This window comes from Galeopterus variegatus, unplaced genomic scaffold (assembly GCF_000696425.1).
Source record: "Galeopterus variegatus unplaced genomic scaffold, G_variegatus-3.0.2 Scaffold1518, whole genome shotgun sequence".
Lineage (NCBI taxonomy): Eukaryota > Metazoa > Chordata > Mammalia > Dermoptera > Cynocephalidae > Galeopterus > Galeopterus variegatus.
Genome location: NW_007727629.1, coordinates 276,435 through 292,424, shown reverse-complemented (window position 1 = coordinate 292,424; position 15,990 = coordinate 276,435). Strand labels below are relative to the sequence as shown.

Genomic DNA, 15,990 nt, shown 5'->3' with positions numbered 1-15,990 from the left:
CTTTGTTACCTGAGAGCCCAAGACTTGATCTGGGAAATACAAGGGACAAATGAGATAGAGTTCCTTTAGTGTGACTGGCTGTTGAAGTAAGGGTATGTTTTTACTTCTGAACTCCTTTCCCATATCTCAGTTTTGTCAGCAAACAACTTTGATGCTTTCTTTTTGCTCTAGATAAGAAGGCATCCATTTATAGCATGTTTTATTCAAGTGTTTCAGATCAAAGCTTATATCTTTCTGTAACAAATTGAGTCTTCTACTGATCTTCACTGTTGGTTTGCCAGTTGTGAAAATTACCAGTGACCCATGTAAGTTTCATATCACAGCACATTAGAATTCCTTTTAGCCAATAAATCCAGTTTATAAAGTATGCCTAGTGCTGTAGAAATATTAGCAAGAATAAGAAATAATTCCTAACTTTTATGGCCTCAAACTAGAAGGAGGGGCAGACACATAGGTAGTTTTGACTGTGGGCAAACTGGAAATAAGATGAAAAATATGTGTTATACTTGATATAAAAATGTCACATAAAGTATAATCACATTATTATTTTTACTTTTTTTAAACTGGCATTTTCTCAATTTAACTGTTTTGTTGTGACTAAGGACTGTTGTCCTATTGGATTTAATTTATTTATGCTATAGATCTTACAGCAATGGGGCTTATTAGTGTTTTGAACCTTATTTTGAGGTAACAAACTCTAGGACTCTCCCCTCCCCCAGAAAATAGCATTTAAATGAATTAACGTCTTTAAACTAAAGCATCTACAGTCTTGAAACATAGCAATTATAGTACACAGCAATTATAGTCAGCTCTGAAATATTTAATGACTTGATTTCACAATCTAGAGACCCAAGTGCTTTTTCGTCCTCTCTTGTGGACATTTTAGTCTTTATTGGTATCACAGCCTGTAGGTGGGCAGAGGAAATGAAAGAAACACATTTGTTATTTTCTGTCCCAATAAAGGTAGTGTGGGAGAGGAGTCAAATTTGGAGGGGTTTTGATCCTTGCAATTTGGGACTCACTGCTGTTTTTAAATTATTCATGTTCCCTTCTATTTCCCAGGTTAGTCAAATAATTTTTATTCCTGAAGCTACTATTTCCCACATATTCTGTGTGCTAAACTCACTGCCTAACAGGTGGCAGAGGGGAATAATTTTCTGCAAATAAAAGGACACAGGTTAAGAAAGTGTTTTTCCTATACCGGCATGTTTATTTAAAAAGAATAGATTCCTGGGTACTACCCTAGAGCTGAGATAGAATCAAAATATGGGGGAGTAGCTGGGAACTTGCATTTTAGACTTATATTCCAGGTGATTCGGGTACATGCTAATGTCTGAGAACCACTGGGTTAGGGGAACAAGATGTGTACATCAAAATGCTGATAGAATTATAAAATCCAAAAGGGGGAACTCTGTAAAATTCTTATGTATAATTGCAGGTAGGTAATCATTCTTTGCCTTTTTTGAAAACAGGTTAGTAAATTAATTCTTCATTATCCAGTTTAGGCTTTTATTCTACAGGTGATGTGTTATTCATTGAAACATTTGGTAGGTAATTTTAGACCTTTTACTTGTATATCAGTGCTATCCAGTAGAAGTATAATGTATAATGCAAGGCACATGAATATAATTTTACAATTTTCTAGTACCCACATTAACCTACTTTAGTAAGTTACAAGTGAAATTAATTTTAATGTTTTATTTAAAACAGTATATCCAAAATATTATCATTTTATCATGTTATCAATATAAAAATTAACAAGATATTTTATGGTTTTTTTCCTAAGTCTTTTTATACTTACAGCACATCTCACTTCAGTTGAGCCACATTTGAAGTGCTCAGTAGCCATTTGTGGTTAATAGCTATGGTATGGGGCAGCAGACTTCTGTAAGATCACTTCCATCAGATGGATAAGCATTTATGCAGCCTTAGTGAAGTAGGGTAGAAAAAACTGGCTAAGTAAGGAGGACTCTTTCTTCCAGGAAGCAGATATATCTGAGAACTTTGAAAGTCACTGTTTTTGTTAATGGGTACCTCCCTGATTTAAGCATCTTTAGAGGAAGAAGAAATATTTTTGGCATGGGTTAAATTCAAAAATATTATTTTAGATTCCTTAAGTGTCTCAAAATGGTGGAAGTTTGCTGAAGATTATAATTTTGAATTGGAGCTACCAGAATTGTGCTTAAGCCATTATTACAGTTAGAGATATATTAACCCACAAACATTTGTAATAGCTTGACTGCTGCCTGAGATGGGATAGTTATTAAAGCTCTTCAGGGTTAAAAAAAAAAAAAAATCAATGATTCGTTATTTAAGTGATCTCTTTCTCTTTGGACTGCTGTTAATAGGTGGCTACGGTATCAGAAAAGTCGCGTATAATGGAACTAGAAAAAGACCTAGCGTTCAGAGTACAGGAAGTAGCTGAGCTCCGAAGGCGGCTAGAGTTCAGTAAACCTGCTGGGGATGTGGACATGTCGCTTTCCCTTTTGCAAGAGATAAGCGCTTTGCAGGAAAAGTTGGAAGTCACCCATACTGATCACCAGAGAGAAATAACTTCTCTGAAAGAACATTTTGGAGCCCAGGAAGAAACTCGTCAGAAGGAAATAAAGGCTCTTCATGCTGCCACAGAAAAGCTTTCCAGAGAGAACGAGTCATTGAAAAGCAAGCTTGATCATGCCAACAAAGAAAATTCAGATGTGATAGCTCTATGGAAGTCCAAACTGGAGACAGCCATTGCGTCCCACCAGCAGGCGATGGAAGAGCTGAAGGTATCCTTTAGCAAAGGGATTGGAACAGAGACGGCAGAATTTGCTGAGTTAAAAACGCAAATAGAGAAAATGAGATTAGATTATCAGCATGAAATAGAAAATTTGCAGAATAGACAGGACTCTGAAAGGTCTGCTCATGCTAAAGAGATAGAAGACCTAAGGGCTAAACTGATGAAAGTCATTAAAGAAAAGGAGAACAGTCTGGAAGCCATCAAATCAAAACTGGACAAAGCAGAAGACCAGCATCTGGTAGAAATGGAAGACACGTTAAACAAATTACAGGAAGCTGAAATAAAGGTAAAGGAGCTAGAGGTACTGCAAGCCAAATGCAATGAACAAACCAAGGTTATTGATAATTTTACATCACAGCTCAAGGCTACCGAAGAAAAGCTCTTGGATCTTGATGTACTTCGGAAAGCCAATTCCGAAGGTAAATCGGAAATTGAGAAACTTAGACAGCAGCTTGAGGCAGCTGAGAAACAGATTAAAATTTTAGACATTGAAAAAAATACTGAAAGTGGCAAGGTTTGTATTGACATCCTCCATCTTTTTCTTTTCCATTTGTTATTCTTATTTTCCATTATATGTTACTTTTTAGTTGAGGTAATCCGTCCTCCAAATTCCTGATTTAAGTAAAACAAATTGCTTGGTGTTCTCAGTTGACTATAGTATAGTATCTTCTGAATATCTTGAGTATGGTTTCATCTGACGAGATTGGAGAAAATAGTGGCTCAACCATGGGAATTTATTTCGGTTTTCTATTATCTGGACACTTTGTCTATTACTTTATCTCTAGCTAATGCTATGACCTCCTCTTTAAGCTTAGTTCCAGTCTATAATCTCTGTCTAAAATAGAGAACTTCCTAAGATGATGGTGTTAAGGTAAATGAATGAACACATAAGATAGAATCTTACAGGATCTTCTGCTCTTTAAACATCTACATAATTGCCTTGTCTGTAGGGTTATGTATAAAAACAGAATCTGAATTCTGAGTGCTTCTGGACTATGTAAATAACATTCACAGAAAAATTAAGATCAGAGGCCTGGAACCATTTGGATTGCCACTCAGGTTTTATTGGAATTTTTTTCTATGGCACAATGAGAACACTATCAGTCCCCTGCTTTTTTTGAGTAAAGTCTAAACAAGTATGCTTTTGGTCAAGGCATAAGAAATTATATGTAATATTCACCAGCTACTCTTCTTACTAACTAGCCTTGTTACGTGTCATGTTCATTTTTAAGGGTTGTGCAAGGAATTCTTTCCCAGTCCTGCCACTAGTTCAAGTGCTGATACTGATATTGAATGTTTTAAGCTTTTTGCGGGAGAAGCTGCTCTCTTGGCAAAGAAGGAAGGGTTGTGATGGTTAAATGGACAAACAGCAAAAAGTTGCTAAGTAACCATAGTTGAAAATGGCAAACTGATTAAGGAAATTTTTCTCAAATCTCCTCATGTGGTTCCACAATACCAATCACACAAAAATTAATTAGAAGTGAGTACGTAGCTAATGGTTGGTTTACTTTTTTACATCAAGATTTAATGAAAGCTTAAGTGCTGATGACTTATCTAGTGGATTTTAAAATTTTATTTTTATTTAAATGTTGAAATATTATAAACATATATAAAAATACAGAAAATGATATAGACCACATGTACCCACCATTTCTACCTTAAGGTTTTTAAAGTCAAGAAAATGAAATTGCTCAAGTAAGTAGCTCATTTAGAAAGTAAGCATCTGCCATTCAACTTTAGATCACGCTCATATTCCAAATTTAGGCATAGAAAAATAGTCCATCTTGACTATTTTAAAATCGCCATTAAACAGTCATTTTTAGAACCGATTGATTAAAAAGTCACTGGCTTCTTAGAATTTTTTAAAAACTCCAACTTTTTATTCTTTTCAGTTTTGTTTTGTTATGTTTGTTTCTCATACATTTTTTACATTTATTTTTTCCTTCTCATTTTTTTGTTTCCTTTTTGTTCATTTGCTTCTATACCATGTAACTTTGTATGTTAGGCTAGTAGCATTACCAAAGAACTCCAGGAGAAAGAGCTAAAGCTTACTAACCTGCAGGAAAATTTGAGTGAAGTCAGTCAAGTGAAACAGGCTTTGGAAAAAGAACTTCAGATTTTGGTAAGTACCTGTTGGGAATCTGAATCTCAGGGTTTCTGGCCATTTCCTGGTTTAAAAAAATTCTCCATAAAGAAGGAAATATTGGAGCTATTCCTTTTCTTCAAAGTACTGATTTAAATTGAGTATGTTAGTTATTGGCTGATAAATACCTTGAGGGGAATTGGGTCAAACCCAAATTAGCAATAAAGGTAGGTATTACTTTTTTTTTTCTTAAATCTATTCTTTGCCTCTGGTAATGCCCACCTTTGGAATGTTAGGGACTACTTAGTTTTACTAAACTCAAGAGACGGCCAGCCTGTGGCTCACTCGGGAGAGTGCAGTGCTGATAACACCAAGGCCATGGGTTCGGATCCTATATAAGGATGGCCAGTTCGCTCACTGGCTGAGCGTGGTGCTGACAACACCAAGCCAAGGGTTAAGATACCCTTACCAGTCATCTTTTACAAAAAATAAATAAATAAATGAACTCAGACCCTCCAGGTTACATGTCCAGCACAATTAGGTTTCATTTATGCTGAGGATGTTGCATGACCGTGTAGGGCCATGGGCCACAAGCCATCCTGGGTCATCAGCAGGGTGCTATCTAACAAATTCAAAGCATTTTTTTCTTATAACTGAGTTTATTTCACCTCAGGACATTACTTTTCTTTTCATATATTTCCTCTGTTCTCAATCCCAAGTTGTAAGACATATATATATTTTATTACCTTTTCTCAACTTTTTTCTTTCCTACCTTGCCTCCTGCACCAAAACTCCAACCTTAATCAAGGCTGATAATCATGAGCATTGCCAGTGGAAATGGCATCATGGAAGAGGAAAGTGATGGAGAAACTAGATAAGAGAGACACTAGCTCCTGAGGACCAGTGTCCCAGATGCTCTACATACCTCCCTGTTCTCCATTTATTACACTTCTGTGCTAACGACAGTGGTGAACAAAAGTGTGTGATCTTTTTTCCTACCTATGTGTCAATATTATATTACTTTTTTTTTTTTCTAATGTAAGTATATAGCTGCACTGTTCAATATGGTAGCACTATCCACATATGGCTATATAAATTTAAATGAATTTAAGTTAAATTTGAAATTCAGTTCCTCGATTGCGCTAACTACATTTTAAATGCTCAATAGCCACATGTCGCTAGTGGCCACAGCACAATAGAGAACCTTTCCATTATCATAGAAAGGTCTGTTGGATAGTTCTGGTATATAATATTTTAGCTACATTTTGAGAAAATGGCCTGTGAGTCACCATTTTGTGATTTAGTGTCTTTTAAGAAAATGTTTTGAGTTCCACATAGTTTCTCTGTTCTCCTCCCTAAAGTTTTAGGATGCCTTACTTTTTTTTTTATATGTCAGAGTATTCCTCTATATACTTTTAAGAGAAAATATGCCACCTTAAGTCTGGCATTGGGAATAACACAGGTGGGCAGCCTGTGGGCTTTGATGGACTTGTGGCTCATGTACCCATCTTTTTATAATTCTAGTTAGTTAGAAATACTCATTTAAAAATTCTTGTAGTGTAGCTGGCTCAAATTCATCTAAGGACAACCAGGAGAGTAATTTTTATATTGGCTTATTGTCATGTTTAGAAAAGAAGACCTTGAACAGTAGGTGACCAGTGGACCTTTTCACTTAAAAAAAAGTAGTTGACACGGGCTAGACACTAGCTGACATTAGACTCGGGTTACTCTCAGACATTAAAATTTTCAGAGCTCTTCAGTCTCAGTCTGCTATTTGAGGGGCAGCAACCTGACAAAGCATACACGTGCACTACATGTATACATGCATACACTTACTGTGTGCACATTCAGACACATGCATACCCATACATGCACACTCAGGCAAACCTCGTGTGCATATGTGGACATGTGCACACTATACATGTGGTAGTAATTGGTGCTTACGTTTTAAGTATGTTAGTTTTAATGAAACAAAACCAGCAACAAAAAGCAGATAGTATTGTAGTTATGATGGATAGAAACTTTTTATCTTTATAATTTGAAATCTTTCTATTCTGAATATCTGATTCTTTTTTTTTAAAGAAAGAAAAGTTTGCAGATGCTTCAGATGAGGCGGTCTCTGTTCAGAGAAGTATGCAAGGTATGTCTTACTAATGTATGAGCAGGTCACTTTAGAGAATGTTATACTCTCAGACTGGAGCTGGCCTTTGGAGTACCCGGAATAGATGCTACCTGTAGTCTAACTTCACTTTCCTGGAAGTTACTGCAGCGGACAGGAGTGTTGGATTACACCCACTTCCTGAAGCCTCAAACTCCCAATTCTTTTTTTTTTTTTAAATTGACTTAAGTCTTGTTCCATACTCAAATGCAAGTATTCCTGGGAAGAGTAGTCTCTTATTTAAGGTTTTGTCATTGATACCTTTATTGAGTTTTAATTGGAAGGAGGAAAAAGATGAGTGGAAAGGCATGCCTGCTGCCTACTGTTCAGATTGGGATGGGGGGAGGCAAAGAGAGCTGAGCGTTTGCTTTAGAGTCAGGTACGGTGGTGTAGTTTGTAGTGGGGCTTGTTAGTGTTCCTGTGTTCTCAAATATCACAAGCATATGATTTGATAGGGTTGTAAGACAGCTAAGCTCTAGATGGATTATTAAATGTGAGATATATTAAACTTTTAACTTTATCCTAAACAGAAACTATAAATAAGTTACATCAAAAGGAGGAACAGTTTAACATGCTGTCTTCTGAATTGGAGAAGCTGAGAGAAAATTTGGCAGGTAAGATGTCTCTGGTTGCTAAACATTAAATATAGTAGATTTCTCAGGATTTGAGATAGTTGTAGTATGTTACAGTAACATATCTACTATTCAGGTATTACTTCTTCCCTCATGGTGAGATAATGTGATGAGATACTTGTTTGAGATCTGTAATCTTCAACAAGTCCTCTTTGCTCTATTTTCACAAGTGTCAGAATTCACCACATCTGACCACTCTCACTGCTATCCTTGCTCCAAGCCAGTGACCATCTTTCATCTGAACCACCCTAATGGTTGGCACCCAGTCTCCTGCCCTTTCTCCCTTCAGTTCAGCACAGCAGCCAGGGTGATCCTTTTAACATGAAGTCAGATCATGTCACTTGTCCACTCCAGATTGTTTAGCAGCTCCCAGATTCAGTAAAAGCTGTGGTTCTTCCCGTGATCAGGCCCCCTTACCTCGGAATTCACCTCAGACCACCCTGCCCTGTGTGTTGCACTCCGGCTGCATTGGCCGCCTTGCTGATACTTGGACATGTCAGGTCCGCTCTGCCTGAGAGCCTTTGCGCTTACACTTCCCTTTTCTCTCACATCCATCAGTCTTTACTTAATGTCACCATCTCAGAGAAACCCCATCTAAGATTTTAACCTCCCCTGGGCTGGCCAGTTAGCTCAGTTGGTTAGAGTGTAGTGTTATGACACTAAGGTCAAGGGTTCAGATCCCTGTACCAGCTGGCCACCAAAAAAAAAAAGATTTAACCTCCTCAATTCCTTTCCAACTTTCCCCCCACTTTTATTTTTTTTCCTCTAAGCACTTGCGATTATCTATTATATATTTCTTTTCTTTATCTTTATTGTCTGTCTTTGCTAGAATGTGATATCCATGAGGGCAGGGATTGCTAGCTGCAAATATTCCCAGAGCAACAATACACTCCATAAACTTTTGTCGATTATAACATAGCAGTGCTATTCTTTTTTTTCTCTATATATTCAGATATGGAGGCAAAATTTAGAGAGAAAGATGAAAGAGAAGAGCAATTGATAAAGGCGAAGGGAAAACTGGAAAACGACATCGCAGAAATAATGAAGATGTCAGGAGATAATTCTTCTCAGCTGACAAAAATGAATGACGAATTACGTCTGAAAGAAAGGTACATGTGAATGTGTTAATATGAGTGTCTACTCTTAGGTTCTGCAGCAAGGTCTAGATGGGAAGGGACACAAAATGTTCAGTATTGTTATGTTTTACAGTTTCCTATCATTGTTTCTATATTACCTTAATGGGTCCTTGAATCCCCTATTTAGCTTCTAAAAAATGGGTCCTTGAATCCACTATTTAGGTTTTACTTCGTGTGTCAAGAAGGAATACAATATTATTTATAGACCTTTTTGTGACTTGTAAAGAAAAGGTAATAGTTTACCCATGGCAATAACATCTTTTATAGGTGGTCAAAAATATTTTTAGTTTACTTAAATGTAATGGGAGATAACACTTAGTAAGGGTTTACTATGTGCCATGCACTGCAGCAGCTTTATATGGTGTATGTTTTATAATTCTCATAATAATCATGCGAGGAGAGTTCAGTGTTATTCCCTTTGTAAAGAAAGAGAAATAAGCTTAGTGGGATTAAGTAACTTTGCCTGAGGTTTCAGATCTGGGCAGTCTGGTCCTAGACTCCCCCTGCTGCTCTTATTCACTAGATTGTGCTTCCTTGCTGCTAGTTTCTTTTATCTTAATATCTGTTCTTGTGTTTATTCTGAAGTTCTTGTTGCTTTGATTTTTGTGTGTGTGTGTCTTCTTTTTAATAGCTGTCATATAAAAATCAAATGTTTTATGGTGCTGATAACACCAAGGTCAAGGGTTCGGCTGCCCATACTGGCTAGCCACCAAAAAAAAAAAGAAACCCCAGATGTTTTAATTTATAAGGCAAAAACTCTTAGAGGACATTTTAGGACCATTAGAATTCTACTTCTTAAAGTACTAATACTTGTGAAGATCATTTACATACAGCCTTTCACCCACTCACAGTTCAGAGTCAGTGGGTGACTGGTGACCGGACCTTGGCTGGCCAGTGTAGGTCAGTCTTGCTGTAAAGCACGTGCAGCTCCACAGGTGGCTGTGATGCAACCTTCAAGAAGTTCCATTTTTGTAGGTGTTTTATAGGTATAAAATTTGAGGTACCCCCAAATTTCCCTCTTGTGTTCTCTGATTCATTTAATAGTCTGTTTTCTAGGTGGATATCCCATGTTTTCTAAACAACCTTGTTTAACCACATGGTTCTATTTTAGCTGAACTTCAGGTTGTTTGTAGACATTTTTGTATCTTCTCTTTTCAAGAGGCACTAAAATGAGTTTTTGGTAATCTAGTCTGCTAAAATTTGAAACTTTCTAAATACTCATTTCCTTTAGTATGTCTATTTTTCACTCATTTTCCTTATTGATCCATTGACATAAAATAGTAAACCTTCACAATTACAGTACTTGTTGCTCTAAATAACAAATGTATTTATAAAACATCACAGTTGTTGAAATTATTCTTCAGGCAAGTCTTTTTTTTTTTTTTCCAGCTGTTGTTATAACTTTTATAATCATTGATGCAATTGTTATAAATGGCATGTTTTAAATATTCTTAAATTTCAAACATTGTTATGGAAAATCTGACACTTTGTATTGAAACTTGTTCTAGATATGTAGAAGAATTACAGCTAAAACTTACAAAGTCTAACGAAAATGCAAGTTTTCTGCAGAAAAGTATTGGGGAAGTAAGGTTTTTTTCATATAGTCTTTGCCCAGTCCCCCCTCCTGAAGTGTTTTCCCCTATGTTTTCTTTCTGGGGGGGTGTTTTTTTTTTTTTCCAGCTGTTGTTATAACTTTTATAATCATTGATGCAATTGTTATAAATGGCATGTTTTAAATATTCTTAAATTTCAAACATTGTTATGGAAAATCTGACACTTTGTATTGAAACTTGTTCTAGATATGTAGAAGAATTACAGCTAAAACTTACAAAGTCTAACGAAAATGCAAGTTTTCTGCAGAAAAGTATTGGGGAAGTAACTCTCAAAGCTGAACAGAGCCGGCAAGAAGCAGCTAAAAAGCACGAGGAAGAAAAGAAAAAACTGGAGACAAAATTGTTGGACCTGGTAAGGAAAGAATAGATGGGACTTCCTGCTGGCAAGGCAGGCAGGGGCAATACAAGTAAGCTAGATGACCTATTCCTTCCCTCGGGGTTTCTACAGGAAAAGAAGGTGGAAACAAGCCACAACCAATGTCAGGATCTGAAATCCAGGTATGAAAAAGCCAGTTCTGAGACAAAAACTAAGCACGAGGAAACCCTGCAGAACCTACAGAAGATGCTTTTGGACACAGAGGAGAAGCTGAAGGCTGCACAAGAGATGAACAGTGACTTGTTGCAGGAGATGGAGGAACTGAAAAAACAAGCTGACAAAGCTAAAGTATGTGATGGGAGAGAATAATATTATTGCGGTATAGCTTGTTCGAGTTCTGCAGCAGGGCTGGGAAGGTACTTATAAAGCAGCAGCAAATGGGACTAGTTAAGTTGGCCTTCACAAATGTTAACCTTCTGAATGCAAGGCAGGGCGGTGAGTTACATTTCCTACAGCCTCAAGCATTTCGTATCAGCTGCTGTTCCTTCTCAGGGCTGGTGATGGCTACAGGTCTTTCCCTGAATGTACTGCCTAGCCACCACCCCCTATGCTGCTTGTTCCCTGTCTGTCACAAAGATTCTCGTCACCTGAGCTGTCTGTCTATCTGCTTGCAATAGGCTCTGTGGTGGGGAGTGTTCCTCTAACCCTGGCTGTGCTTGCTGCCACCTTGTGCTAGGGTTAGGAGAGACTTGTTGAAGAAAAGGAAGATGCAGAGGCCAAGTGAAGCAAATGGGCAGGAATCAGAACTGGAGGGAGCCCAGCTGGAGGAACAGAGCCCTTATAGGAAAAATTAGAATTGAGAACTCTAGGAAGGGCTTTTATATGTCCCCTGGAAGGTACTGTGAGCTTTTTGACATGGAAGCTGGATTCAAGGCAGTCAGGAAACATCCTATTAGTAAATAGAGTAGGACTGGATATACTGAATTTTATTTTATGATTTCAGGATTGTGTCTGTACCCCAGTATGTATTTTTTGACTTTGGTAACTTAATGATGTTCAACCTTCCTACTACTATTAACTTTTTATTGCTCAAAGAAAAGTAAATACTTGTCTTTATTTGTTTTTAAGGTGTGTTAGAGAAATTTTTATATAGGAGCTTAGTAGAAAGAAATTACAAGAATATATATAGGACTTGAAACCAATCCCATTTAAAAACCTACTGTTAATTAAGTGGACAGTGACATAATATATGTCATATATAAGACACCTACTTTTTCCCTCTCCTACATGCTGGCAGTCAAACACCTCCAGTTTTATGAGCCATTTAATACTGTATATTATTCCCAGATCTTTTGTCTTTGTGGTTCTGTTTATCTGGACAGGCTGCAGTTTCTTAGTGTTTTCTTTAAAATATTGCAGCCTGACCAACAGCATTCTGGTCATTTGTGTAAGGTCTCATTAATTTTGTTGTTGGTTTTTGAACAAGGGTCATTAAAAAGCCAGGATCATTCCCCCTCCAAAATTGTCTGGATATCTGATTTTAGTGTATTTTAATGAGTCGCAGACTCTTTGGAAAATCAGATGAAACCCAAAGATATTTTCCCAGGAAAGTTTATATATGCATCCAATAAGTTTTACGTACAATTTCAGGAGGTTAACAGAGCCCATGAAGCCTCCATGTTTTCTGTTTAAGAGCCAATGGTCTATAGATGTGCTGTCCAGTACAGTAGACACTAACCATGTGGGGCCATTTAAATTTAAATTTGTTACATTTTAACAAAATCACAAATTCAGCTATTCATTTGCACTCATCACATTTCAAGTGCTCAGCAGTCACATGGCTGCCGTATGGGGACAGCTCAGATAAGAACATTTATATCATTGCAGAAAGTTCTGGACAGCAGGAGTATAGACACTGTAGCCAAATTATCTTATAAGTCAATACATTCAATAAATCTATTTAGTCACCAAAGCGTAGAGATTAGTCTGTATTTTTAAATAAGTTAGATGTGATATTGAGACTAAATCACTCTCAGCCCTGTGACTGTCCTTTGGTAAGGTCCTCCAGTTAGTTTGAAAAGCAACAGTTTTTTTCCCTGTTACCTCCCCTTTTTTAAATTGAAGTGTACTCACTTTTTGTAGTTTTTTGAATCATATTTTTAAAAATTCTCCTATGAAACCTTTCTACAATAGAAATAATTGGATAATTGAATGGCAGGAAAGAATCTCATGCCCTGATGTAAAAATCAAGCTACTGTTTTAATCTTTTGGGTAGACATCAGGATTAATTTTGCAAGTTGTTTCAAAAAGGGAATAGAGGGCTGGCCCGGTGGCGCACTGCTATAGTGCGCTGCTTGGGAAGCGCGGCAGCGCTCCCGCCGAGGGTTCGGATCCCACATACAGACCGGTTCCCGCTCACTGGCTGAGCGAGGCGCGGGGGCGGCGCCGAGGGCTGCGATCCCGTTGCCGGTCCCGGTCCGGTACGGGGGCGACACTGAGGGTTGCGATCCGTTGCCGGACACGGAAAAAAGACAAAAAAAAAAAAGGGAATAGATATATAAGCATTTTGCAAAGCTAAACTTGCTTTGTATTATCCTTTTATGGGCTCTGTTATTTAGTTTCTTTCCCTTGTTATGCAGATAGTTTCTATGAAGTTTAGTAGAAATTTTTAACTTTTGTGACTTAGGATACATTAAGTTGTTTGGGCTTGCATTTGTCTGCTTGATTTCATTTTTGTTTCCATTCTTTCCACCTTTTGTTTCTGTAGTCGCTAACTTATTTGTTAACATCAGCCAAAAAAGAAGTTGAACTAATATCAGAAGAGCTGAGGGGTCTGAAATCAGAGAAGCAGCTTCTTGCACAGGAGGGAAATGCCTTAAAGTTAGAAAAAGGTTCACTGTTATCAAAGCTTGTAGAGGTGGAGGCCAAAATAAATTTACTTCAGGAAGACCAACAGAAACTGTGGTCAGTAAACGAAACTCTTAATTTAGAAAAGGAGAAAATCTTAGAAGAAAAGGAACAAGCTGAAAAGCTTTATCAGCAGGAACATCTTGACAGAGAAGCTTTGGCTGTTGAGAGAGAGAAATTGCTTGAAGAAATCAATATTGCACAGGAAGAACTCTTGAAGATAAATATGGAGAATGACTCTTTGCAAGCTTCCAAGGTGAGCATGCGGGCACTTACTGAAGAACTCCAGCTCAGCAAAGATACTCTGATTGCCAAGTCTGAAAAGGCACAGGAAGAAAAATATCACCTGGAGGGTCAGATCAAGAAGCTGATTGCTGAAAACCTTGTCTTGGCTAAAGATAAAGATGACATCATTCTGACACTTCAGAGCTCTTATGAGGAGCTAGTCAAAGACCAGAAGACCTTGGTACAAGAGATTGAAGAGCTCACAGCTGAGAAAAAGTCAGCTGTAGAGAAACAGTCGAGTCTTGATAACATGTGCATAGCCTTAAAGGTAGAACGAGATAAACTTCTTCAGAAAAACAGAGATCTGCAGTTTGAGAAGGATGTGCTTATTCAAGATCAGGAAAAGATGAATGCCAACCTGCAGGCTGCCCTCCAGGTCAAACAGCTGCTCAGTGCAGAAGCTACTGGGCTGCAGACACAGCTGGACAATGCCAGCAAAGCGCTTAGGAAAGCCGAGCTGGAGACTTTGCAACTTCAGGCAACAAATACAAGCCTCACAAAACTCTTGGAAGAAATCAAGACCAGTCGGGCCATCACAGATTCTGAGTGCATCCAACTTCTGCATGAGAAAGAAACCTTGGCCTCCTCAGAGAGAAGGCTCTTGGCTGACAAAGAAGAACTTTTAAGTGAAAATAGGATCATCTCTGAAAAGCTCAACAAATGCTCAGAAGAGGCTGCTCATACTGAGGTGAGCCTGAACGAGAAGATCAATTACTTAACTTCTGAGAAGGAGATAATTAGTCAGAAAATTACTAAGTTTAAAAAGCAGCAGGATAGTCTCTTGAAAGAAAAATCTGCACTGGAAATACAAAATGGAGATTTACTTGAAGAGAGAGAAAATTCTATCAAAGCCATAGGAGACCTTAAGAGGAAATATGATCAAGAGGCTGCAAACAGAAGAATAATTGTGCATGAGAAGATGAAACTACTTGGTAATATTGATGCTCTGAAGAAAGAGCTTCAAGAGAGAAAAAAGGAAAACCAAGAACTAGCAGCCAACAAGTATGAGCTCTCTTTGATGCTGAAAGAGGCTCAAAATGCCAAAAAGAACCTAGAAAAAGAACAGATGCACATACTGCAAGCAAAGGAGAGTTTGAATGCTGAATTTAAGAAATGTTGTTCTGAAAAGAACATTTTGCTGAGGGATGGCTTGACCCTGCAAGAAAAGTGTCAGAAATTAAAAGAGGAGATCCATGAAATGCAGCAGTCCTTAATCCGGGAAAAAGAAGCCAGAGCTAAAGAAAATGAGTCATCCTTGTATGAAAATAATAAACTTCATGGGAGAATGGTGCTGCTGGAGCAGGAGGTGGAGGAGTTAAGAGTATGTACGAAGGAGCTCCAGTCTGAGAAGTTTGTGCTAATCCAAGAGAAAACCAAATTGGAGCAAAAAATGGTAGAGATAATAAAGGAAAAGGAACTCCTGAGTGCAGAAACAGCCCAACTTGCTGCCAGTATAGAGACTATGAAAAGCGATTTTGCTGTCTTGTCCAAATCCAAGTTAGAACTGCAAGAACTGCATAGCTACCTCACCAAGATTCTGAACGACCTTCAGCTGAACCATGAGGTGACCCTGGCCGAAAGTGCCCAGGTGATGCAAGAGAATAAGAATCTCCTGGCTGAGAAAAGGGAGATGATGCTGCAGAAGGACGAGCTCCTAAAGGAGAAGGAAAACCTGGCGGAAAGCTACTTCCTCCTTCAGAAAGAGATTAGCCAGCTGGCCCAAACCAACAGCCACATTTCAGCCAATCTCCTAGAATCTCAAAATGAAAATCGTACTTTGAGGAAAGACAGGAGCAAGCTTACTCTTAAAATTAGAGAGATTGAGACTCTTCAGTCATTTACGGTAAAGTGAGAGGTTTAAATATTGAGCCCCTGGACTGCTTACTAACACTATGCACTAACTTTGGTGGCTTAGGTGGTTTTTCTTCATTTCTACTTATGGAACTCCACCCCATTAAATCAGTTGGTTATCTGTCTTAAGCTGTTTATTACAGTATGAAAGGGCAATTCTTTACTAAATGTCTAATTGCAGTAGTCTCTTCCCCATTGCAAACTGTGAATAAAAAGGATTTTTTCCTTTA

General features: G+C 37.9%; 1 protein-coding gene across 1 annotated transcript in view; it reads left to right on the top strand.

Annotated features, from left to right (window-relative positions):
- The window catches only part of CLIP1 (CAP-GLY domain containing linker protein 1), a 78,410-nt gene that overhangs the window by 29,752 nt on the left and 32,668 nt on the right, over positions 1–15,990 (top strand). Inside the window, exons 10-16 of the mRNA XM_008577463.1 lie at positions 2,349–3,293; positions 4,785–4,901; positions 6,945–7,002; positions 7,551–7,634; positions 8,605–8,761; positions 10,588–10,753; positions 10,850–11,065. Coding sequence (XP_008575685.1) covers positions 2,349–3,293; positions 4,785–4,901; positions 6,945–7,002; positions 7,551–7,634; positions 8,605–8,761; positions 10,588–10,753; positions 10,850–11,065 — 1,743 coding nt within the window. The remainder of the gene's footprint in view (positions 1–2,348; positions 3,294–4,784; positions 4,902–6,944; positions 7,003–7,550; positions 7,635–8,604; positions 8,762–10,587; positions 10,754–10,849; positions 11,066–15,990) is intronic.